This window comes from Argiope bruennichi, chromosome 5, assembly GCF_947563725.1.
Source record: "Argiope bruennichi chromosome 5, qqArgBrue1.1, whole genome shotgun sequence".
NCBI lineage: Eukaryota > Metazoa > Arthropoda > Arachnida > Araneae > Araneidae > Argiope > Argiope bruennichi.
In genome coordinates, this window is record NC_079155.1 from 129651175 (window position 1) to 129678128 (window position 26954).

The following is a 26954-nucleotide window of genomic DNA, read 5'->3' on the forward strand; positions in this document are numbered from 1 at the left end:
CAGGCAAGCAATTTTGTACGTTTTCTTCTTTTATCATGACTAATATGTGCCAGTTTTTTTCATATTAAGCTTATTATCTTCTTAAAAAGTGGGCAGTACATAGTAAGCAAATAGATTTTGCAGAACTCCTCTAACTCATTCAGCAAAGCCAGGATTCATATTTTTATTAGTCCAATTCGTATTAAATACGGATTCTGAGCAGCTGATTGTTTAAAAAACTTCTCTAATCTACTCTGAATAAGTTCACAATTTCTTGAATAATAAACAAATCATTCAATAAACTCTCATGCGAGTGACTAAATATCACCGCGATGCATCCGCAGACTGAATGTTGCTCTTCACGCCAAAGAAATTTATTCTATTCTCTTACTACACTGAAAAAAAGGGGAACGAATAGAAAAGAGGTGAGTTTCTGCGATTAAACAGCAATTCCATTTTTGGTGCTATAGCTACTATTTAATATTTTCTCACAATGTTCAGAGATTGGCATTTTTTAGATGAAAAAAAAAAAAAAAAGGAATTAAGGAACTTTAAATTCTTTGTATTTTCTCGGTTTTTATGGAATTTTTCATTTTCCTTGTTTTCGAGATATTTAAAAATTTCCTGTACTTTTCCAATCCTGGCAATGCCGTGGCAATCCTGTAACTTTCTTTCACAAAATTTTAATTTTTCAATGACCATTACTGTAAATGCTAATCTTTGGACTTAAAAAAAATTTTTTTTTAATAAATGGTGATCAATTAGTTCTGTTCACCTTTCACATTTAAAAAATTATGTTTCCCCCCCTTTAAAAACATGAGATGTGTTTGAGGCCATAACGGAATTTAGCAAAGTGAGACAATTAGATAAACCATATATTATTTATAATTATAAATATTTTATACGTATTATGAAAATATTTTCTCTTTTAAATGCTGTGCCTGGCACAATAAAATAAATGGGATCAAGATTTAATTAATCCATTAATAATTAAGTTCTTGTAATAAGAAAGCAGTGCAATGTCATAGATAGTATATAAATCTACTTACTTATTGCCAAAATTTCAGATTATCAAGAAATGAATGAAAATGAATTATCAATAGCATTTTTATACACATAAAACAGCTAAATAAAAGTACATAAAAATATTTCTCTTAACAGATGAACGGATATTAGATGAACTATTATATATATATATATATATATATATATATATATATATAATGCATTCAAATGAAAATGCACGCTAACTTACTTCAGAGCTCGGACTTTTAAGCCATAGTAATTTAGCTAAATCATCACCATTTGTATTTTTCAGAGCATGCTCAAATACTTCTACTTTTTGCATCAATGTTAGATGATCATAGTCAGGGGCCATCTAAAATGTTTTAAAGCAAATCAGCAATCATGGAATAAAAGGCGAACATTTAGGAAATAAAATAAAAATACATTTTTTAAAAAACACATCATAAATTTTTCATGGTGCACACAGAAAAGAGAAAAATGCTAAAGATTTAATCATTTTTATGAGCCATATTAATGTTAATAAATGAATATGAAATAAATCTTTAATAATATTTTTAACTTATTAAACAATATAACACACTCATATTGAATTTATCTTGCTCTTTTCATCAAAAACTGTCCATGTTTATTTTTAAAAGAATCATTCTGAATCACCGATTTTTGAAGAAAGTAAAATATTTCATAAATGCATATTAGCTTCCACTTTAATTGTAAGAGACATTGGTGAAATATTAAGAATGTCCATATGAAATAGTTTAAATACAAATTTCTATGAAATTGTGATCATATATCAAAATATGCAAAATGTGTTTTAAAAGTAATACTCTGTAAAAATATTTATGTATCCAATATTTAGAAATGTTAAATGAAAAAAACTAAATTATAATGATTTAGATTTCTTTACAATTAGATGAAGTAGATTAGAATTATTTTTAAAAGAGAGTATAAAAATTTGAAAACCTTTTCAAGATAAATATAAAATGACATTGAAACTGAAAGAATTCTTATGCAATCATTTCGGTAAGGAACTGTGAAGTTTCAGCAAGATAACAACCACATATGAGACACATTTTTGGTTTGCCATTAAACTTCAGCATATAAATATCTCAGGATATATTATGATAAGTGCAAAATAGAAATAAAAAGCCTTATGCATATGCTGACAGGTTTTACTGTGAAAATCGATTTGAAAAGTGCAATATGAAATAAATTTTTAAAGTTTACAATTAAAAAAAATAGTAAAATAGTAAGATGATGAATAGAAATGCTTAGGAAAACAGTAATTTTTTTTTTATGAAATAGAAATATGTAACAAAACAAAATATCCTGTTAAAAAAGTTGTGTTTAGAAAATTAGTAAAATAATTCATTTGTTAAACTATCATCTGAGGATAATTATAGCATAAGCATCTAAAAGCAATTTTATCTATTAAAGATTTTCATACCGAAAAATTTTATCATGAATTGCAATGATGTATTTTTTTTTATTTACAGAAAAAAATTAATAATAAAAAGTCAAAAATTTATATAATTTTGTCCTATTATGAAAAATTTATCATTATCTGGGAAATGTAACAAGGCATATAATTTTATACAGGTAAGTGCAAGGATTCATTTTTGCACTTAAGAAGCCAAAAAATATACATAAAGATTCTTAAAAATTAATATGAAAACTTTTGGTATTATATGGTTTTTATAGTAACTATTATTTGAAAATATGAAAAATGATATAACTTCAGAATGGCAAACAAGACTTGACATGAAAGTGCAGAGGTTAATACAAATAATATCAGAAAAAATTGAAACTTTTAATAAAAATATGCTATAAAATTCACATCAAGACAAAAATCGATTATTAACATTGTTTATTTTTAAAAAAATCAATTCTAAGACATAAAATTACCCTAAGCATTATTCGATGCTCTATATTCAGCAAAATCTTTTTTTTTTCTCTGTAATCCCGAATAAGTGTATGTAAAGTATCACAGTGAGGGACCCAACCAATGAGACCGCTATTAGTAGAGAGTGGTATGACTGAGTAGCGCTGAATTCTAATAAAAAATATATAAATATAAAATATATAAATATAGATCAAAATAATTTATGAAAATGCTTTCATAGAATTAAAATATAGATTCTTACGTGATATTTCTTCGAGAAGTTTCAGGATCTTTGATAAGTAATGTGTTAACTAAGCCAAACAGCTGCATCACTCTTTCATCCTGGCGTAAATCTTCATGACCTTTTAGTAAAAACATGAAATCCTTTCCATTACTTCCTGCAATTGTAAAAACAAAACTATATTTAATTTTGAGTTCAGCTCCAACTTGTTGATAACTGAATAGCAGAATTGAATTTTTAGATAAGAATGCATATAATAGGTACCTCAGCAATTGTTAAATAATGAATTTATAACTTCAATATTTTACAAAAAAAAAAAAAAAAAAAAAAAAAAAATCTCTAACAATTTTGAAATTTCTTTGCAACAGTTATATGAATAATAGTAAAAGATCATTTCAGTTCTGCAACTTAACTCCATGAAAATAGAATAAATGGTGGAACAGTATTATCCTCAGGTGTAAGAATATGTTGTAAATTCTGTAGCAGTTATGGTGGTAATCTTGCTAGCTCCCCTTTCCTCCAAATTATACAGAGAAAAGATTGAGGATTGACAGTGCTATCCAGTCTTCTATTGATAGAATGTTCATGGCAAAATCAAGCCACGGATTGATTCTATCCTTGCCCAAAAATTAATAAATGCACATTTCCCCTATTTTTTAAAGAATCATTAGAACCGTTTTCCTTGGACAAAATTATTAGAGTAAGTTGTCAATGAATATAATTTAATTCTTTATTCAATAAACAAATATCAGCAAGCATACTTGCCATTTGGCACTTTGGTTTATAGCTCTCCAACTGGTCAAATTAGCTATTATGATTTTGTTAACTCAGTTTGTAATTTGGCTTCACTAAAAATCATAGACTTTCATGATAAAAATAAAATAAGATATGATGCTCATATTATTGAAAAGCATTTAATCCGGGTGATATTTTTTGTTTATGAAGGATTTAATTATTCTAGAAAGTCAAGTCCCACTGAGGTTTGTTTTGCCCATATGAAATCATAAAGCAGTGATATGAAGTAATGTATGAAATGAATAAATCAAATTTTTTGATATTAAAAGTTATCTTAATTGTAAACAAAAATCAAGAAGTTCCCATTTTCTAGAAAAACTTAAATTCAATCATAAATAAACAATCAATTTATGAAAATAAATAAAATTTCAATGACTTGTCACTGTGATTTGATTTTCTGCTCCTTTTTAAGAACTAGTCCATTTAAAATTATTTCCCTATGAGAGCTGATCTTTATTTTTATTCTTTGTTATTAAAAAAAAGATGAATGATGAAACTTTTAAAAAATGTATCACCTCCCTAATGAAATGCACTATTATGATTTGATACATGCAATGTGCTTGGATGAATGCATGGAGAAAACATAGCCCTATGTGCCTTATACCCAAACTTAACACTTTTTGTTTGAAGAACAATCCTTAAAAATAAAGATAATATCCTTGCCAATAATTATCCTTGCCTTATTATTGCCAATTCCAACTTTCAAATTTGGATTGTTTACAAGTTGAATTGGTGGAAAGTCTGGGATAATGAATTAAATAATGCAGTTTGAATTAAAAATTGATATTAAAGTCAAAATGCATTAACATGTTATTGCAAAGTTTAGTTCCAACAAAAGGTCTTGCAAAGAAATTCAACTGTAACATAACTTTATACAGTAAGAAAACATCAGTTTTTCAGATGATGATATGTATGTTATATCAAATTAAGTTTTTATGAGAAAGGTAGTCAAACATTAATAATGTACCTGGGAGCCTGAATATTGATATGTTAGTTAATGTAACAGTTATGTGGAAACTCAATCATTGCTCTCCCATCCAGAAAATGTGAAGTGAATGAGTCTTTTTGAAACTGTTTAGAAAATGGGAAAGTAGTAAGGAGCATGTGACACAGCTAAAGGTCATAAGTTCTCTTGTGAAATTAAACTTTTTGACATTGACATTTGTGACAACAAACTCAATCCCAATTTTTATACATAGATGTGAAGAAAACTTTTTTTTCTCTCTCAAAAACAAAGTATGGTACAGTTCAGGTGAAAACTCATGATATATTTACAGGTCCTGAACTTTCATATAAAACAAAAATAAATAAATGCATGCACAGCTAAATTTAAGGAAAACTTTCAAAGCTACATCAGCTTTGAAAGGCTAATCCACTTTCTCATAGTCCACTTTTCCTGATTTTTGCCTTACTGTAGTGATTGTGTCATTCCTTTGTCATGGCTTTAACAAAGAATTTTCAATCAGTGCTAAAAATTGAACATATTCCATAATTATTAAAAGGAAACAAGCTGTGATTTGATGAAACTCCTGGCCTGCTCATCTTCCTAGAAAATATATTTAATACATATGCATATAAGAATAAATATTTTTGTGGAGAATATATTTAAACATATTCTTTGAGTGCATGCATCATTTTTCTATTAAAAAAATTGGGTAAAAAAAATTTCAACTTTAATAATTTATATCTTTGTAGCAAAATATACAATGACAGGTGCCCCATTTGAGAGAAAGAAGTAATCTTAAATGGATCTCATAATTCTGAATCTTAGTCAGATGGTAAAAACAACAATAATAAATTAGGATCATTCTCTTAAAAGTTCTGCATCATATGATGGATGACTTTTGATATCAGATTCATGCAACTGGCCAACACACATTTGTGAATCAGGTTTCAAACCAAGAAGCTTTTTAAAGTTGATTCTAAAGTTGAGACCTTATCATCATGTCATCAACATTTGAATGGAGTTTTTTCATATGCCAAAATAAATAAAAATAATTAGAATTTTTCAACTAAATGTAAAACATTTCATTAAAAAATAAATAAATAGATGAAATATTTATTTTTATTCTAAACCATTTATCAGTCACTAAATAGGAAGTTTAATAAAGCTGTACCTTTGATACTTAGTTTCCTTGGACGCTGTTTACTGGTAATGACTTGAAGAGAGCTTTCAACTTTGGAAATTCTTATAATCGGTTTGTTGGGATTATAGGTACCAGGTACTGCTAATTCTAGATCTTGACATTCTAGAAGTTTTGGGGACACATAGTGTAGTTCTAATGAAGTCAGCTAAAAGTTTAAAATATACTCATCATATACCCTCATCATCATTTTTTTTTTTTTATTTTGAAAGAAAAGCAAATTTATTTAACATTAATTGAAATGTAGAAAATAAATATTCTTTCTTATTTTTATAATCATTCACTATCTTCATTTTTTACAATACAACTATCAGATTTCATAAGCAACAGGTTCTAAATACTATTCAATTACAAGCTAGTTTGCCATATAGATACAAATAAAATAAATTTAATAATACAATAATTAAAAGTGACAGAAATTTGATATCCCACATCTCAAACAATTCAATGCAAATTAATTAACATAATTTCTATGATATATTTTAAAGGTTAAAAAATATATAAAATTAAATTTAATAAAATTAAGAGCAACAAAAGAAAATGAATAACTTAATTACAATAGTTTTAAAAAAGATTTTCAAGCAGTACTGTTACACTAAGCATAAGAATTTTAAAAGTGATGCATAAAAGTTCAAAATGTCTCAACTTTGCAATAAAATGCTTAGTATTCAATCTATATTCAATTTAAAAAAAATTAAAGGAATATTATTTCCTTTTCAACAAAACCGTACATACAAAGATACAATTATTTAAGATACTAACCTGAGGCAATTGTTTGGCTACTCTTCGAAATACATGATAGTAGGTATCCCAAGCTTGTGTCAGATCTTTCACATTACCAGACCTTTGATACTTCTTACACCATTCTTGAGCATCTTGCAGTTCTCTTCCATAAGCCTATAGCAGAACTCATTAACATTTCAGCATCTCGAATTTTTTTATCAATCATATCTTCTTTCATTCAACAAACTGAATTTTAGATTAAGAACAGATAAAAAGACCAAGAATATGAAATAAAAGACAAATTGACCTAAGAGGTATTGTTTTAAAGTTATAATTTCCAAAAACAAAGATGAAGAAATAATCAACCCTCAGTAAAAAAATTTAATATTAAAGATTTGTAATGTTTTTGTCTAAGCATCTATACAGCATGCTTCCTAAAATATTCCTACAGAAAAAGAAATGAATATTTTGATTTTAAATGCAATAAAGTTATTGAATTTTGAACTTTTTGTAAAGTAATCGATAAAACTTTATCTAAATGATTTAAGTCAAAAGAGTATCGTGAATTAAAAACATAATAAAAATTTATTTTGAAGTACATTTTTATGAGCAAACTAAAAATTGAATGTATTGTTCTAAATATACACAAATATCATCATAATAAATTTAAACAAAGTCTAAAATATACACTTTTAAAATTTGAAATTAATAATTCTGATTTAGTTTTTTATGATGCAGTTTATTTTAGTTAGCAATATTCAGAAGAAAAATCTCTATATACTTTGCTTCTTGCAATGATAACATGAAACATTATATAAAAAGATTGATATGGGCTGTAACTAGCAATTATTAGAAGTTTAAACATTTAAAAGTCATTTTTCAAATATGTTTGGCTTTCTATATAAAGCCTATTACTTTTTATTGGTCTTCAATTTATGTTACATGGTATAACATAAATTGATAATATGTTATGGCACTTGATTAAAACTTTAATATGGCACTTGATTAAAACTTTTTAACTGTATTTTTTCATTCCTAGTTGATTAAAATAATAACATGAAAAGGGCGATAAGAATTACTTAATAAATGGTAAAAGAAGATGTTTTTTTTTCAAATTTGATTAGTGCCAAAAAATTATTAGCAACAATAAATTGTCAAATAAAAAATTAGATAAAAAAAAGGAAAAAGAATAAATTAGATAATTTAATAATAAATTCATTTTGTGAATCAAAATTCGATAAATTTAATAAAAAATAATTTATAAAAATATACTCACATTAATGTATTAAGAAATAGAAATTCTTTATTAATCAATTTTTAATTTATAATTCACTGTTATAAATATCATGGAATGTTGAAATCTATTTTTCTCAAATTCACTGCTTGGTAAGGCTACAGTTATGAAATCAAAATTTACAATACAGATTAATGGATAATTTAATTTTGAATATATTAAAATACAATATTGACATCAAGAACATACAAGTGAGCGAAGTTGAAAGCTGTAGTAGATCAAAGAAAAAAATTATTTTTTTCAAAAATGAAATAGTAAATTAAATAAAACTGCATAAAAACTCATTATTATTCAATTTTTGCTTGTTATAATGCAAAAAAAAAAAAAAAAAAATACAAAAGCATTTTAAAAATTCCTAAGAATCTTTTATCCCATTTGAATTTCTCAGTTATATTACGTATATCACACATTATACTATGCATAAATATATCCCCCCTACATTTTATACATTTACTAATTAAATATATAAAAATAAAAACAAATAATGTATGAATAATAAATAATATGTTACACATTTTAAGAAAATTGTAATATTACTTAGAATAGACATATTTTCATAATGCTAACAGACATGAATAATTCTGAAGTGAACAGAAAACAGTAAATCAAACGATTAACTAAAAATAACTTTAAGACCTTAAGGTAAAAATTAGCATGACATTATTCCAGGAGGAATAAAACAGATAAAAGAAATTATTTTAAATATAAAGAGATTGGTTCCTAGCTCTATGAGCAGCAATTGTACAATGAATATTAAATTTTAACTGACTATGGTTTCTTAATATTTACTATATGATAACAAATCAACTCTATAAAAATATTTATGATCTTACCTGAGTGAAAGATGTTTCTTTCAGTGTTTGAGGGCCTCGTTCAATCAATGCATGCAAAGGCTCCAACGCTGCAAACATTCCTTTCACATTTCTTTCCCCAAAGTAAAGCCGGGAAGCTTCCTCTAATCCTTCATGCCATAACTCATGCCATAAGATTGCAACTCGTATAAGTTCTTCACTCACCTGAAAAAGTGAAGTTAAAAAAAATAATAATGATTGTTGAAAAATCAAAGCTAGCTATTATTTTAAGAACTTATATATAATATACCCAACACATATTCATTTTCAGATTATTTAGAATTTTTGAAATACTAAAACAAATGTAGAATTATTTCAACAAATTAAATTAAACTGCATTAATTCCTTCTCTGTTCACTTTACTCATATTATTTTTTCTATGTAATAAAATATTTTTTTCTGCAAAAATGCTTAAATTACTAAAAAGTAATAATAGCTAATTTTCTGCAGTGCAGCAATAGTGTTAAAAAAATATGAAATGCTAGCAAAAGCTGCGGTAAATATGACCCCAATCACTGTTTTTCCAACAGCTACAACAATAAACTCCTTTCTTATAAACAACTAGATTTTGAAATATTCTAAGAATTTTTAACAAATGAGAAAAACTTTACACATACAGATGGTCATCCAAATAAGGGAAACATTTATGAATAAAAGTGACATTTAAGAATGCACTTTGTAAGCATTAAAAATAATCCTTACAACCTGTTTCTTTTTTAATATAAAAATTATATATCATGGTAGCATAAGGTAACTTCAGTAAAGTTTATACATCTTGGATTTTTTGTCAAAAAAAATGTCAAACCTAATAGATTTTCAAAGATGCTAAATTGTAAGAGCGCAATTAATTGGAGCAACTGTGACCGAGACACATTTCTAAAGATACAGTGTCTAAAGCTATGACAGCGGACAATGAGTGATAAGAGAAGCTCAGTAAAGAAAAACAGAGGAAAGAAGAAGAAGCTGAGAGAAAGAGATGGTAGGTATTGAAGCAGATTGCAATGCATAAAAACGAAAAACTAAGGAAGCTGAAGTGACTGAAAGACTCAATTAGCTTCTGAAATTTCCAGTGTCAGTGATTACAGTTAGGAGGCCCCTTCATAAACAGAACATTTATGGCAGATCAGCAATTCTCCAGATACTTATCACAGATGTTAATGCAAAACATCGTCTCCAGTGGTGCCATAACCACAAAATCTGGTCGAATGATAATGGAAGACAGTTTTAAGGTCTTTGAATCTTTTCTTCAAAACAAAATGGATACACATTTGGAGGACACCTGCACAAGCATATATTGTAATTGCCCTTTTCCAACAGTCAGATATGGAGATGGGTGGTATGGGTAGCCAAGGCATGGTTTTCTGCTGGGTCAATAGCAACCCTGAAAAGAAGAATCTTTGGGGAGAAGAAAAGAGAAGTGGCCAGATGCAAATTTTGTTTCCTGCAGGAGATGGAATTTTTCAGAAGAATAATGTTCCTATTCATGCAGAGGGACTTGTTCACTGGTGGTTTAATGAACATGAGGATGAAATGAAATAGCTATCTTGACCCTCACAATTCCACAATATTAACAGACCAATATGGTCTATTTTAGAGCATTCAATCTGGAATTCATATAACTCACCAGCCTCTCTCATGGAATTTTCATAATGTTTTCATGAAGAATGGTATAATATTCTTCTAAATACTAATCAGCACTTATATTATTTGATTCCCAGGCGAATCCAAACTGTATTACCTACATCTTATTAACTAAAATTTTTGTTTTCAATTATGATGTTTCAATTATTTTGATAACCAATATGTTTGTCAGTTAAGAAAAATATGATATTATTTATTTAATTAAGAAAGGTCAAAATCTAAAATCTTTTCTGAAGCTTCACAATGGTAACTATTGGGTTAGAAACTAAGTTATTTAAATTCTACTCATATATGGAGACAGTTGTTAAAAATATCTTTCTGTTCTCAACCCATATTTCTACTTCACAGTTCATACTCTTACTGGCATTTAGTAAAAATGTTGTATTGTCAAATAAGGAATTTTTGTTTATTGTAAACAAAGAATATATAAAGCAAACACAGAGTATCCCTCATTTGTAATGTTTTTTTAACAAAAAAAAAAAAAAAAAAAAAAAAGCAACATTAGCTAAAAAAAGTTATTTGTAATGTATGGCTCTTAAATGAATTACTTTAACAAAAATGCAGTTGATTTTACACTCAGAGATAATCAATTCCTTCATCTAGTACAAATTAATTGATTATTATTAGTAATTGCTTGATTACAATGACTTACTAATAATTGAATATTATTATTACTTACTAACTATTCTTATTCTAAATTATTTTTTAAAAAGACAATATTTAAGTTGGGTCAAAGTTTAATGAGCAAATCGAAGTATTAGTCAAAGCATAATACTTCAATCATTACACATTGTAGATCAAACAAATCCAGAATCTGAATTTCATCAATAGAAAATTAGTTTAGTGCGATTACATAGGAATTATCGTCCTTGAAATTTTACTTCACAACCAATCAATCAATTTAAATCATTCATTATCTACCAATTTATATATTTATTTAATATTTCATTGAAATGTGGAATGAAATAAAAAAATGAGCAAGTAGAAAGGAGCTATTGTGTTAGAGATTGACCAAGGCACCCATATCTCTGGTTACTTGCAAAATTTATTTTAGTTGAGTTGGAATGCACTGCTACATCCATATTAAGTTCTGACCTTGCTTCATCAAATTATCACTTATATTATTCACTATCAAATCCTCTGAATGATAAAACCTTTCAAAATAATGATGATGATGATGTCAAAACAAGCTTGGTAAAGTTCCTTTGCTAATGAAAACAAGAAGTTTCTTGAATATGTAATGATATACTATGATGGCAAAAGACCATTGACAAAAATGGACAATATGTTATTACATAATATACAAGATTAGATTACGTAAATTAAAAACTTTTTTAAATTATAGACTAAAAAGATACATTTTAAAGATTCATTCCAAGGTAAATTATTTTAACTGAAGAAATATGGATCCCACAAATTCATAAATATGGATGGTAAAAATATGAAGATACAAATTGCAATTTAAGGGTATAAAAATATTGCAACTTTGTTAGCAGTTTCTTCTCTACTAAAATTTGTGGTAAATGAAAAGATTTTTTATTGATCTCAAATGATGCATTAGGTCATCAAATGGTAAATTAGGTCACTCAAATGATAAATCAGGTTTGACAATATGCCAATGCTAAATATGAAATACAAAGCTGAATTACTTGTATAATAAACATAAAACAAATAATTTTAAATAAGCAAGAATTTTTTTAAAAAATCAAAAAGCTGGATTATAAAAAAACTAAATCAAATTCTAATACTAAATATAAGGGAGGTATCAAATGCAATATAAAAATAACTTTTCCAAAACATCTTACTATGATTATCATGAATAAATACATACTAGGAAACAGCAAACATTAAAAAAACTTCTCCACATTTGATAAGACTATACAATGATGATGGTACAAAAAAATTAAAATTAAGAAAGAATAAAGAATATAAATTATCTTGATTTTCAATCATAAAATGAAATTCAAACAATTTCAAGAGATGGAACTTTTTTTTAAATCCATAAATTCACTTGTAGGAACATTAACATCCACTTTAGCATTATACTTAGCATAAAAAGGAATTGATTAAAATGTTTAATTTTTTTTCTCAAATAATGACAATTTCCCTTTTATCAACATAAAGTAAAAAATTGCATATATTCTCCAGTAAAAACATTAGTTTCTTCCAAGATGAAATTGAAAAAAAAAAATACCATTTTAGCTTGTTCAACAAGCACTCCACTATGTTTCATCATACTACCCAACACTTTATTAGCAGCAATATTTCTTGATGGCACAGTTGATTTAGCTGCAACAGTCAAAGGATAAATCAAAGCTTGAGGGTGTCGTTTTCCAATGTCCATTAGCAATTGATGAATTACTTCCCCAACAGGTTGGCGGGGAGTGTCAATTCTGGCGATGAGTTGAGGTATGACCTGTTAAAAGAAAGCATTTATTTTACAAAATATCAGATGAAGTTTCTTTTTGTATAATATATATATACAACAATATATATTACCACAATCAATAACTGTTTTCTAACAATAAAATTTCCAGCATTGAAAAAATCATTATGCAAAAACAAGAAACTAAGCAGCAGTATATAATGCTAGGTTTCATAAAGTTTAACTATTGCTTATTTTCAATAGAACCTATCAGTAATGAAGTCCCCTCCCCATGAATTATAAAACAATGGTAAATTCATTCATTCAAATTCAAATGGTAATCATTCATTACAAAGCAATGGATAATTTTTAAGATTTCCATACCTGAAGCCATGTCTCGATTGGAACAGTCTTGAGTCCATCTATGACTGCTTTGTTTACTTCATGCATATGTCCATAATCAAACCACAATGTAAGCAACCTTCAGAAAGTTCCAAAACTTAAAATTTCGATATTTTAAAGCAAAGAAACTATCACAGAAAAAAAAAACCCAAGAAAATTTTATTTTCTCTCGCATGTTATGCTCTGTGTTAAAATTGATAATATAATGAAGAAATCCAAGAATACATTTTATATGTGTTTTATATCAAGTATAATATGTAAATACTCCAAGACCATATATTGAATTTTATTTGAGTAGTTTGTGGAATTTTTTAAAGAAAATTATCATATTTATATATATGCAAATAGACAGACCAATAAACAAGCAACCGAAAGATGTTTTTTAAATTTGGCACAAATCAATAAATTTGATAATAAAACTATACATTAAGTTTTATTGCTTTAGCTCTCATACTTTTAAATAACTCCATTTACAAAATTTTACATAAAATTTTGATGAAAAGACCAAATAACTAATTTCATTTCACAAACAGACAAATATTTTTTAAAAAATTGACTAAAAAACACCTATGAGTACGTTCAGAATCTGAAGGTTCATCAAAATTCGGAGGCTCATCTTTCCTTCTTTCTGTTGTTGTTGTTACTTATGACATTGTACAAGCCCGCTGGCAGATCAATAAATTTTGACAGTTCTTTTGACTTCCAAATATTGGTTGTTGTTTCTTATGGTACTTGTCATAAACAAGCCAGCTGACGAAGTCAGCGATTTAAGCCGTGTGAGCGCCTCTTGTTTTTTCATTAATGCTGTTCAGAAACAGCAAAGTTTAGTAAGATTGGTGACAACAGTGATTTGTATATAATTGAAAAAAGACTTTTTGTTTTGGTTTTTTCGTAATTAGTAATAAGAAAAGGGGAGTAAATAAAATAAAACTAACATTGCTATTTAAAAAGGCTTCTTTCATTCGTCCATTGAATAAAATAAAATAAATGTAAATTTGAATTTTAAACAAGTGCCAACTAGGGTCAAGAGTACGACTTATATGATTTATATTTATATGATTTATGGTGGACTCATTTGAAAGCCGATGGCATGGTCAAATTTCTGAAAATTTGACAAATTGTAGTTTGTGCGTTTTTTTTCGAATTAAAAATTTTGGTGACATTTCGATTTTGAATTTCCCCATAGTTTCCGCACTTATAACTCGGCTGTAAATCCATGTATTTTCATGAAACTGGTGTCATCTTAAAGGATTTAAACAGTTCTTTCTGAATATGTGCTTATTTTGAATGAAAATGTGCCAAAATGTTTTTCAATTCAGATTTTTTTTCACGATTTTGAGCAAAATTGATTTATTTGCCATAACTTGCAAATGGTTGGAGATGGGACAGGGATGCTATAGTGTTTTATGATCCCCATGGGCTCTTCTATCACCCTCTTTCATTTGTCAGAATTATTTGTTCATTTATCTGAATTCATTTGTCAAACTTACCCTGCATGTATATATATATATATATATTCAATTTCAGCATTTGTTTACCAGCATATTGCCAATCATAACCAAAGAAAATACAATCAATATTTTAAGTAATTGTGCCTCTTTATATGTGCATTGTTTTTCATCTAATGCAAATATCAACACAATGATCTAAGAATAGATTACTCTAGCTGGAATTAAAAATTAAATTATTAATTTTCATAATTAGTGATAAACACAACATTTAATTTATACTTATAATAAAGCTCAATGTGTGTGTGTGTGTTGGCGCTCTACAGGCCAGGTCATTTGACATACAGCTATCAAATTTGGTACATGTATACCTTAGAGGTCGAGAATGTGCACCTGGGGTCCCTTTTTTTGAAATTTTAATTAGAATTTTAATTATTAATTAAAAACTAACTTTCCCGCCAAAAAAATCTTCCATTTTCCCCACCGCCAACTTTTCCGCCAAAAAAAATCTTCAACTTTCCCCACCGCCAAATAAGTAAGGCATCATTGTTTTTTTCTCCCAACAGTAATGAGGCTAGGGTTAACAGTTTTCGACGGATTATTTCAAACGATTCTGTTTATTTTCTTAATGTTTTATGAATTTAAAATTAAACATTGTTAATTAATCCATGTTTCAGATTCATTCTGAAGTACTTTTGAATTAAAATAACACAGAATAAAGGAAATTAAAAATGTCTAATCTGCATAGCGTTACCCCAACTGGCGTAGAAAAATTTACGCATTTGCGTTAACGTAACTGGCGAAGAAAATCCAAGCATGCGCATTGTTCTGATTGTTGGCATGACAACCAACGGACGATTTAAATTATTTTTAGGTTAGTTGCATGCTTTTGCAAGTAAAATGTATTTATGTTAGTTATATATTTTTTGTATATGCTTATAGTTTTAAGTACATCGTTTTTTAAGTAGTTTTTTTAAACCTGTTTTCGACCGATTATTTTAAACGATTCATTTTATTTTCTTAGTGTTTGATGCATTTAAAATTAAACATTGTTAATGAATCGATCTGTTCATGATGAATCTGAGAAATTTTTGTTGACAAATTCTTGAGATATTACATAAATTAAGAAAGATATTCTTTAGTGACCATAAAGTTTAAACGCTCAGTGACTCTATTATCAGTAATCATATTATTAAAAAAATGCTTTGTTTCAGTAAAAAATATTGTTATACTAGCCGCCTTCGGCGACCAGCCGGTTCGCCAATCTTAATGTTCGTTAAAATTTTAATAATTAAATATTTTATGCAATTCCTACTTTAATAGCTTCTTCATCAAAATATTTTAAAACTTCACATTTTGATAGTCATATAATTCTCACATAATATTATAAACGCCTTCAGTCATAACGTAATATGTATCTCTCTCATTTTCAGTTAGTTCCCGTAGAATTTATACTATAAATTAAAGTGGAAAAGGATTAATCTGCAATTAATATAATAATATTTTTTACTGAAACAAAGTATTTCTTTATAATATGATTACTGAAAACAGTCACTGAGCGTTTAAACTTTATGGGCACTAAAGAATATCTATCCTAATTTATGTAATATTTCAAGAATTTGTCAACAAAATATTCTCAGATTCATTATGACCAGACCGATTCATTAACAATGTTTCATTTTAAATGCATCAAACACTAAGAAAATAAAATGAATCGTTTAAAATAATCGGTTGAAAACAGGTAAAAAAAAACTAAAAAAACGATGTACTTAAAACTATAAGCGTATACAAAAAATATATAACTAACATAAATACAATTTAATTACAAAAACATGCAACTAACCTAAAAATAATTTAAATCATCCGTTGATAATGGTTGTCATGTCAACAATCAGAACACAATGCGCATGCTTGAATTTTCAACGCCAGTTAAGGTAACGCAAATGCGTTTTTAATTTCCTTTATTCTGTTTCATTTTAATTCAAAAGTACTTAAGAATGAATCTGAAAGATCGATTCATTAACAATGTTTCATTTTAAATGCATCAAACATTAAGAAAATAAATAGAATCGTTTCAAATAATCAGCCAAAAAATCTTAAGCCTAGCCTCATGACTGTTGGGAAAAAAAAACTGAAGCCGTACTCATTTGGCGGTGGGGAAAATGACAAGATTTTTTTGGCGAGAAAGTTAGTTTTTAATTAATAATTAAAATTCTAATTAGAAATTCAAAAAAAAGGGCTATCCTATCTTTTAAGTTAGATCAAACTGCACACGGTGTGCAAATTTGATTAAAATCGGTTAAGTAGTTTAGGAGTCCATCGCGGACAAACAACGTGACACGTAATTTATATATATTAAGATTAATTGCAGATTAATCATTTACACTTTAATTTAAAGCATAATTTCTACGAGGGGTAACAGAAAATTAGAGAGATACATATCACGCTAAAACTGAAGGCCTTTATAATATTATGAATGAATTATATGACTATCAAAATTTGAAGTTTTAAAATATTTTGCTGAAGAATCTATTAAAGTTGGAATTGCGTAAAATATTTAATGGTACGACCGGAGTTTTATCCGATGCTTGGCGAAATTTTTAAAAATCGCAAACAACGGCCTTGCGAAATGTTCAAAAGCAAAGAAGCAGATGTTCAATTATAGTGCATAATAAAGATTGCCAGCTTTGGTGCGTTATCGCAACTTGGCGAAGAAGGGGGTTAAACTCCGGTTCAACCTATTTAATTATTAAAATCTAAACGAACATTAAGATTGGCGAACCGGCTGGTCGCCAAAGGCGGCTAGTATGATATAAAAAAAGGATAATTTTTGAATACTGAAACTATGAATGAAGACAGTGAAATTACAGATTAATTTGATAACCAAAGTATTTATTTATAGCAACATACACAAAGACACATTAAAAGTTATTAAAGGCACAAGGAAAGGATTGCCCCTCCCACACTGTTTTTGCCCTACAGCACTCAAACTCAGAAATTATGTAACTGTAGGAGTAAGATCGTGTTTCAATTTACTGCTAGTGTAGTAGTTAAATAGCAGTAGTAGTAGTAGTGTAGCAGTTAAATAGCAGTTTATAAAGTACAAACATACTAATTTAGTAGACAGAAAGGGAAGAGAGGAGTACTGAATTCTATCAGAGATGTTATAAATATAGTATTCTTCAACCAGTAGTTATTCCATACTGAACATTTGATTGCATTACAATTCCACAAAATCATATTTAATCACAATTTATGGTGACATCTACTTGTGAAAAAAAGAGAAAGCAAAAAACTGTAATATTTTTTATTCTAGACTAAATTTTAAAAATAGAATCCATTATTAGGATGACCACACAAATCAAAATACCAAACAATAGAAGTAATTAAAAAAAGTGTTTTGTTTGTTTCTATTTTTAAAATAATTAAATTTCTCCTTGATTTTTATCATCTATTATTAGAGATCAGTCCTAAAAATAAAACACTACTAGCACTGATTAATGCATCTAAGATAATCGGCAAAATGCAATATTCAACAGGATCATAGTTATAATTATATATGCAAACATTTCCTTTTTTTACATGATGCAGTATACTATATATATATATATATACACACACACACACACACACAATTTCAATTTATTCCTTTTTTATATTAATCACTTCCAATAATTTAAATTAACTTTTGAATGTGCATGTTTTTCCCTTCTCTAGCTAAGAGTGTAAACACATCCGAAAACAAAATGCTGCTTCAGTTAAATTCCTTTCTAAAACTACATAAATTTTAAATGTTTTCTCACACTCATTTTTTCCTGCTTTTTACCTTTCTATTTGAAAGTCTTAGAATTAACAAAACATTTTTTAAAGAATAATAATAATAAAAAACAAGCATTTTCCTTAATATCATAATATACAAATAAATATTATATATAATATAGAGGAAAGAAATATATAATACAAAGATTTACATATAATACAAAGATACAATCATTTCAAAGAACTCATTGCTAGTTTTATTTCCTTGAAAACATGCAATATAACAAAAGAAAGGTAAAATCATTGGAAGTACAACCACTGTAGTAAATATTACTTTTAATATTCAGAGATTTATGTTCTTTTGAAGTCATATTTCAGCTGAGCTAACAAATCAATACCTAATTTAAAACATTTTGCTATAAATGCAAGTAATTAACCCTTTCAAGGCTAAGAACTTTTAATAACTCAAGAGAAACTATTTTGATATTCTATTAGAGAAAAATGCTTTGTCAGTCTTTAATATAGACAGCAGATGCAGCATTCTCACTTTTATTGTGCTTTTTATAAACTCATAATATCATTTTTAGGGAGAAAAAATGAATTATTTGCATCCTGTTTTACTTCAGAAATATAGCTATTCAAAGTAATCCCTACAATCTCCTATTAAACATAATATCAATGGAATCATATCTTATTAAATATGAATTGTTATTTTGGTGCCATCAGCTTAAAATCTGCCAAATTTTATTTTATTTAAAAATAACTTTCAGTCAGTATGATTTAATAATAATAATAATAATAAAAGGCGAGTTTACTATATAATTAAATTAACCCTTTTGCTAGTATTATAAACTCAAATAACAAGAAAGAAAAGATGTTTATGAAGGCACTACATTCCCTTCTGATATTCTGAAAAGAATGATAATAAGATATCATTTTCATACATAATGACACTCTAAATGAAATTATTACATAAAAAAAATTGTCTTTTACTTGCATTACTTAATATATTATATATTACGTAAATCTAATAATTAATACAAATTTGGTTTTTCAGGATTAAAAGTTAAATCTATTAAATTTGTATGTATGTATTTTTTAAATACTAGTTAGCCATTAGAAAATGTTTTTGAGTTTTTACTTATCTTTTCATTATTTGTATTTTTTAAAGAAACATTTAAAAGCACAGAACTGTTGATAAATAGTAACAATGGATTCCCCTCCTCTTTTTAACTTAAATTTTATAAGAAAATACAATTGTAAAAAGTGCTTACCTCAGTGTATCTTGCAAAGAATTGCCGTAAGAAAGAGCAATGGAATGGAAAAAGCCTCTCACGGCAGGTACTGCATAAATTTTTACATATTCTGCTGACTGAAATCAAACATAAGATTTAAATTTTTTAAAAAAAGCCCTAATGATTATATAACTAGACAAAAGAATTAGAAACATTACTGTGATTTGAAAAATATTTAAATAAAAAAATTCTTTAATGCACATGACCATTTATCTGATTTATAGAATTATTTATATCATTTATATCATATTATTATTTTGAAAATAAAATTTTATAAAAACTAACTTAAAGTATCTTACTCAATATTTTGTCTTATTTGCTTAAATTTCCAGTATTATTATATGTATAAATACATTCACTTAATGCACATATAATTTCTGAATTAGTCATTCTTTCAAATCCCTTTGTCTTACAAGGGGAGGGCATGAGGTTAAAAACTCATTTCGAGAAAGTGCAATAGTCAGTCAATTTCGAAAAAATGACTCTCAAACTTACTGCATAGCTTATACGCTAATAACGAGTTGCTGGGGCACAAATTGTATGGTGGTTAAGACCCAAGTTCGATCCTGGGGTAGCATTTTTTTGCTTTTACATACATATATATATATTTTCTAATTTATTTCAAATTAATTTAACAATTTACAAACAGTTAATTAATCTATTTTTCATTTTTTACCTCAAAAAAATTATTAATTATATTAATTCTTGGATTATAATTTAATTTTTAGAAGAAATATAATTATAAATATAAATGCATTTTTAAAAAATATTCAGAATTACTTGCATTAAATTAACAATTTAAAGAGGGTTTTAATTAATATAATACTCAATTTTATATGGAAAAAATAAATATATCTTCTCTTAATGCATAAGTTATGATTTATTTTTTTAAAGAAAAATAATTACGTTCATGTATATTGTTTCTGAATTATAATTATAATGAAATTTTTAAGTATTAAAATAATTATAAATATAATTTAACTACAAAAATATTTAAAAATAACTGTTTTTATCTTAAAATCATTAAAAGTTTTAAATTTTTAGATTTTAAAAAAGAAATTATTTATAATAATTCAATGAAGCAGTATTTATATCTGGGAATCAAAGAGAGAAGCTGAAATAAATAAAATTATATCTGCAACATTCAAAATGTTAATAATTGAAAAGAAAAAGTAGAGAGAATGTGTTAAGTTATGGAATGCTGAAACAGATGATTCAAAATTTTTAATAACATACGATATGCCTTGTGTGCTGCCCAATTTTCAGAAGAAAAACCAAAATTTTTTAAGGTAAATGAATTTTTTTATTGATTCCTTTAAAGTTTCTTTTGTGGATAATCATTATTTATGAATTTTTCATAATGTTAAAATATATCTATCTGTTTGAAATGTTTTTATAATTACCATACTGTCTCTTGTATGTAATAAAAAATTAATGAAATATTTTTATTATGTCAGTAATGTGTGTCAGTTAAGTGAAAAGACATTTATTTTTCCATATAAAGATTATCATATTAATTCAAACCATCTTTCAATTGTTAATTTAATTTACGTAATTCTGAATATTTAAAAAAATGCATTCATACTTATAATTATCTTTCTTCTAAAAATTAAATTCTAATTCAAGAAATAGGATAATAAATATTTATTTTTGTATAAAAAATAAAGAACATATAAATTAAAAATGTTTGTAAATTGTTAAATTAATTTGAGATAACTACTACAACCACTATACTATTTGCACTTCGGCAACAGTGACTAGAGTATATAAGCTATGCAGAAAGTTTGAGGGCAATTTTCTCGAAATTGACTGGCTGTTGTGCTTTTATATTTTCATGAGTGGGCATTCTAAATGTATACTACCAATATCCAAATCTCATCCCAAACTGAATTTTCAACTCCATGCTCTCACCTTGTTAGTACTAAGAATTATAGACAGATGATTTATTGCTTTCTTTGGAAACTTATATTTAACATTAAATTTTTATCTTATATTATAATTAAAATTTTTTTTTAATGTGGATAGTTTTGTAGTCAGATGTAAAATTGAAGCAAATTTGATAATGACGAAAACAGGGTGCAAGTGATAAATTTCAACAAGAGTTCAGCACTTTTAAGCACAAAAAACTTATTAATGACAGCAATGGACTAAAGAGGCTGCTTCACTGTAAGTGTTTTTAGAGCAGCTTCTCCCATTTTGATATTTTCCTTTGATACACAAATTCATCCAGCTATATTTTTTTTTTCCACTCACAGGACCAATCTGCATATTTTTCTTAAACACATAAAAAGGTTAAACATATATTTATCAGGCCTAACTAAAAATTTACCTTTTTTAAATTCCACTGAAATTCGAATGTTTTATGAGTCAGAATAAGTATGACACAGTAAGTATTTTTTACGACCCAATCGGGATAACATTCCCAATATTTTAATAAACAACAATGCATATTGTTTGAAAAGAATAAGGGGAAAAAATCATTATCTTGATACTTGTTGGCACTCCTAAAAAGGTTTTCTTGTCTGATGATAATTCTGTCCCTAAAAGGTTTTCTCCCTTCTGATAATAATTTCATAATTACTCAATATTTCATAATAAATTAATTAGTACTCACCGAAGCGATTTTAATTGACCCTAAACTTGGGGGATCCTGAGATAATGAATTGTAAAGATCCATGCCTTCACCAGATCCCATCTGGTTCTCTTGCATATGCTTCTGTTGCTCTTGGTTTTTGTAAAACAATGCTGCTTCATAGTTCATATAAGCCCAAGCATGTGCCACCTTAAAATAATTCAAGAAATGCTGATTATTCCAATTTTAGAAGAATTAACTAAAATACTAATTAGAAGCTGATGTAAAAATTTAAACTATCCAAACATTTGAATTAAAAAAAAAAACTAACATAAAAATGAATGCAATAAGAATTAATGGCAAGTAATGAATTAAAAAGCAGATAAGGATAATTTTCTGATATTTAAGGATTTTAATAAATAAAGTAATAAAAGTTGTAATTAAAATAATCTAAAGACCTTCAAAAGTAATTATTAAGGCAAATAAGTAATTTTAACAAACAGCAATGTATAATAATTTTAAATGCAACAATACGTTGTATATGCAAATAACACTTCAAAACAAACAATACAATTCTCATCTGACATGTTCAAGTCTTTCCCCCACCATTAAAAAAGTATATGAAATATCTTATTACTCCTTTGAATGAAAATATTGTACAGCAATAAATGCCTCGAAAGTAAACTACTTACTACAATCACTAAGTGACACAAGGTACAGATGAATTTAATCAACAAAAACTATTTTTAAAAGTTTAGTTTTGAGTTTGAACTAACCAAAATAAATTTTAACTATGGACAAAAATTTAGCATTATATTAATAGAAAATTCAAGACACGGGAAAAAATAATTTTTTAAAATTAATTTTAAAGTAAAAAAATGCACATTATTTAAATTCCACAGTATCTTTCCAGTAATTCTAATTTTATTCAACCTTTAAAGCTAATATTTTGAGAACAAAAATATGCTACAGTAATTTAAGATATTTCTTAACAAAAATTTTAAATAAATTTTTTTTAAATCCAAATTTTTGTTAATAAATAAATAAATGTTAATCAATAATAGTAGAATAAATATCAGAACATCTAATGTAATAAAATTTCAGCATATAATAAAATAATAACAAATTTATTAGAAAAAGAAGACATTTTGGGGTATTCATAAACAAAATCAATGCTAATTTTTTTTAATGAATAGGAATACAATAAATAAAATTACAATAAATGTGTGTGTGTGTGTGTTCAAATCATATTAAATATTGATGATAATAACTCTAAAAGAATTGCAATCAATGAATCATAATTTTCAATAGAAATTTTACAGTTGACTTTTTAAAAAATTACAAAGATTTTAAAACAATACATTATTTATTTCTAATAATTTTGTGATAAAATCTAATTCAATCAATGCATAAAATGCAATAATTGAAATCTCTCACCTTGTACCAATTTCTATCTTTATCCATGGCCTGGGAATAAAACTGTAATATCTGAGGAATGGATATTTCATTGATGCCATGCAGATTTTCTTCCCACTCTCCTAATTTCAAGTAACACCTTTGATAGAAAAAGTAGATAGAAATATGTGTCTATATGCCTGTGAGAATTCCAACCAGTTATTCATATTCTAAATCCATAGTAATAAATAATACCACAGATTGTAGCGGTAGATGTAAAATTATTTACATTTAGAAATAAATTTGGTTGTTTTTATTTACTGTTACTTATCTGTATTGAGTCAATCTTTCAGAAGATAAGAAAAATAAATAAAATAGAATTTAAGAAGAAAAAATTAACTACATCTAATCTTAAATTTGTATAGTCCCTATTCTTTCTCTTGTGTTTTAAATCAATCATGCACTAAATATATAGGTATGCCAGTAATGTCATTAGTTAAGATAATTAACATGCAGTATAAAACAACTTAAAAATATATATATATACAATTCAAAATGCAGACTAAGAAAATATTAGAGAGCTCTCACAGACGTTTACATGTATACATGAATTACATGTAGTGAAAGAAAATACTGCCTATTCCTTTGACAATGTAATTTATAAAAAAATATAAACTTCATATTTGATTCCTCTCTCTATCCTTTTATTGTAACAGCAGGGTAAGTTGCAATACCATGTATGAGATAGGATCTGACTTTATTTAAATTGTTAAAAATAAAATTATGAATATTTTCATACAGTTCTAATATAAAAGTAAAGAATAAAGATAATTATTCTAACAATACTGGAGAATTAAAAAAAAATAAATAATAAAATCTATTACTTTCAAGCACATAACCAAGTGTTGCCAGAAGTATAAAATTTATAATTAATTACAGTAAAATATTAGCATTGAGAACACATAAGTATATAAAATTACAAACCTTCAGCAAACTGGAAATTGGTCAAAAATAAATAATAAAATTCCACACTTATAAACATGGAACAAGTTAAATAAAAGTAGTTTTAAAAAAATGAATTAAAAAAATTAACAGATAAAAAATTAATTTTTTTTTATTATTGAAACTGCACAATAAACAAAATGTTACATAATCATACCTTGATAGGAGTTTTGTAATTTCAGGAGAAAGTCCACCATTATTCATATTTCTGAACTCTTGGGAAACAAGAGATACATTCACAAAGTTTAAGAGTTGGTTAAAAGCATTTTCCTGCACAGAGAGAAGTAAAGAATATTAAAAAAGATTTTATATGTAAAGCTTATACATAAAATAGCTTTTTATACATAAAGAAATAACATTTAAAATCACGAAAACAATAGAATGTAAAAAATATTTATTACTTATTAAATAATTTTAATGCATTATTTAATTTCAAAATCTCTTTAGAAAAATAAATGAGTAGCAAAGAGAGAGAGAGAGAGAGAGAGAAAAGGGTTTATCCATTTCCAAGCAGCTGTATGAGGAGAAAAAACAAAAACATTGACTTTTTAGACCTGTGAATTTTGTATATCAAAGGTTAAATCGGTTTCGAACAAAATGCTATTTTTCTTAGAGTGAATCAAAATTGTTTATTTCATAGTTTGGACACCCACTATTTTTAGCTGGCATTTTCTTCAGCCCAACTTTCCCTTTGTGATTAGATTTCTAATCCCTTCTAGTCATTACCATAAATTGGGACAACCTTGTTAATTTTTTTCTTCGTCTTTCAGCTGCTTTGTAAACTAACAATGTATAAAAATACTTCAAAACCACCATTCTCGATAGATAATTTTACATTCTATAGAAACACGACAATTTAAGTAAATGCACTTATAGTTTAAGAAAAATGAAAATAGCATTGGCTGTCCTCAAAAAAGACCGACTGTGTCAACTAGAGTATACCAAAAACATAAGAACAAACATTTTTTAAATACTTTAATTTCAGCATTTTCATCTCCAGATTCATTTGGAAGAAACTATAAATTGTTTCACCATAACTTTATTTTTCAATACCAAAAGAAATTTACATATTCAATTAAACCTTTTGCTGATACACTGATAACAAGTGGTTAATTGATCTCCATGTGATACATGCATACACAAAGTTTTTAAATGCACACATATTTCTATGAACTGCTGCAAGATTATTATGAAAAAAGTGTTGTTTTGAATTTAAGGTATTTATCATATTCAAGGAATTATCTAATGTCTTAAATAATAATAAGCATTCTGATTTCAATTTTAAAAGATCAGCTTACATTCTGTAAATATTTTTTTCATGCATGTTTTATCATAATCATATAATAAATTATAATATTAAGGGATGACAAATAATCTGATTCACTTTGTAGAACAGAGTGATAACCTGAAAATTAAGGCGCTTTAAATTGTTCGTAGAATGCTTAGTTGGCTGAATTTTTTAAATTTAATCAAAATGAGGAATTAATTTTCAATTATAAAAATGAAGGATTTGAAGATATATGTCTAAAAGGCAGGTAACTTTAGTGACCACATTAATTGATAATTTTTAAGATAAAATTTTATTAAATAAATAAAATAAAAGTAAAGGATTGATATTTGAGTTTAGCATTTTCAAGATGCTCATGAAGATAAAGTTATATTTTTAATGTTGCATTGAAGTAATTGCAAGCAAGAGTTGATCCAATTTAGCTCTAAATTATCTAACTAAAGTGTAATAATTCAGTTAAATTTTGTGTGTGCGTGTGTACACTTTTGTGTTTTATTTTTTTAAGATGGCGATGTATTAGTTCAGCTGTGGTATTAATCTAATTGTACTGAATTTCTTTAATTATATATGTATTAGTATTAAAATTTAAATGAATGTGTGTGTTTGATAAAATAGACCCTGCTTTCATTTCATCAATTTAAACCCTCTGATGAGGTTACCTGAACACAGGATATTCTGTTTTAATTGAATACAATAACATGAATCCTCCTGATTTATTATAGCCATGGTAATTTATGAATGAAAAATCAACCCATTCTCATCACAGCATCTTTTCAAACTTCAAAAGATCTTTAATACTAAATTCAATTAATTCTAAATATTGATGTAGCGCTTGTACAGAGTAATATTTCTTTG

The 26954-nt window shown here is 26.5% G+C and overlaps 1 protein-coding gene across 2 annotated transcripts in view; it reads right to left on the minus strand.

Moving 5' to 3' along the window:
* The window catches only part of LOC129968767 (serine/threonine-protein kinase mTOR-like), a 132784-nt gene that overhangs the window by 16104 nt on the left and 89726 nt on the right, over positions 1-26954 (minus strand). For both annotated transcript variants that reach the window (XM_056083002.1, XM_056083001.1), the window contains exons 39-50: positions 24969-25081; positions 23852-23969; positions 22457-22624; positions 19822-19919; positions 13323-13419; positions 12768-12989; positions 8915-9097; positions 6827-6961; positions 6038-6212; positions 3147-3282; positions 2908-3055; positions 1235-1357 (exon numbers count right to left, since the gene is read on the minus strand). In XM_056083002.1, the coding sequence (XP_055938977.1) occupies positions 1235-1357; positions 2908-3055; positions 3147-3282; positions 6038-6212; positions 6827-6961; positions 8915-9097; positions 12768-12989; positions 13323-13419; positions 19822-19919; positions 22457-22624; positions 23852-23969; positions 24969-25081 (1716 nt within the window). The remainder of the gene's footprint in view (positions 1-1234; positions 1358-2907; positions 3056-3146; positions 3283-6037; positions 6213-6826; positions 6962-8914; positions 9098-12767; positions 12990-13322; positions 13420-19821; positions 19920-22456; positions 22625-23851; positions 23970-24968; positions 25082-26954) is intronic.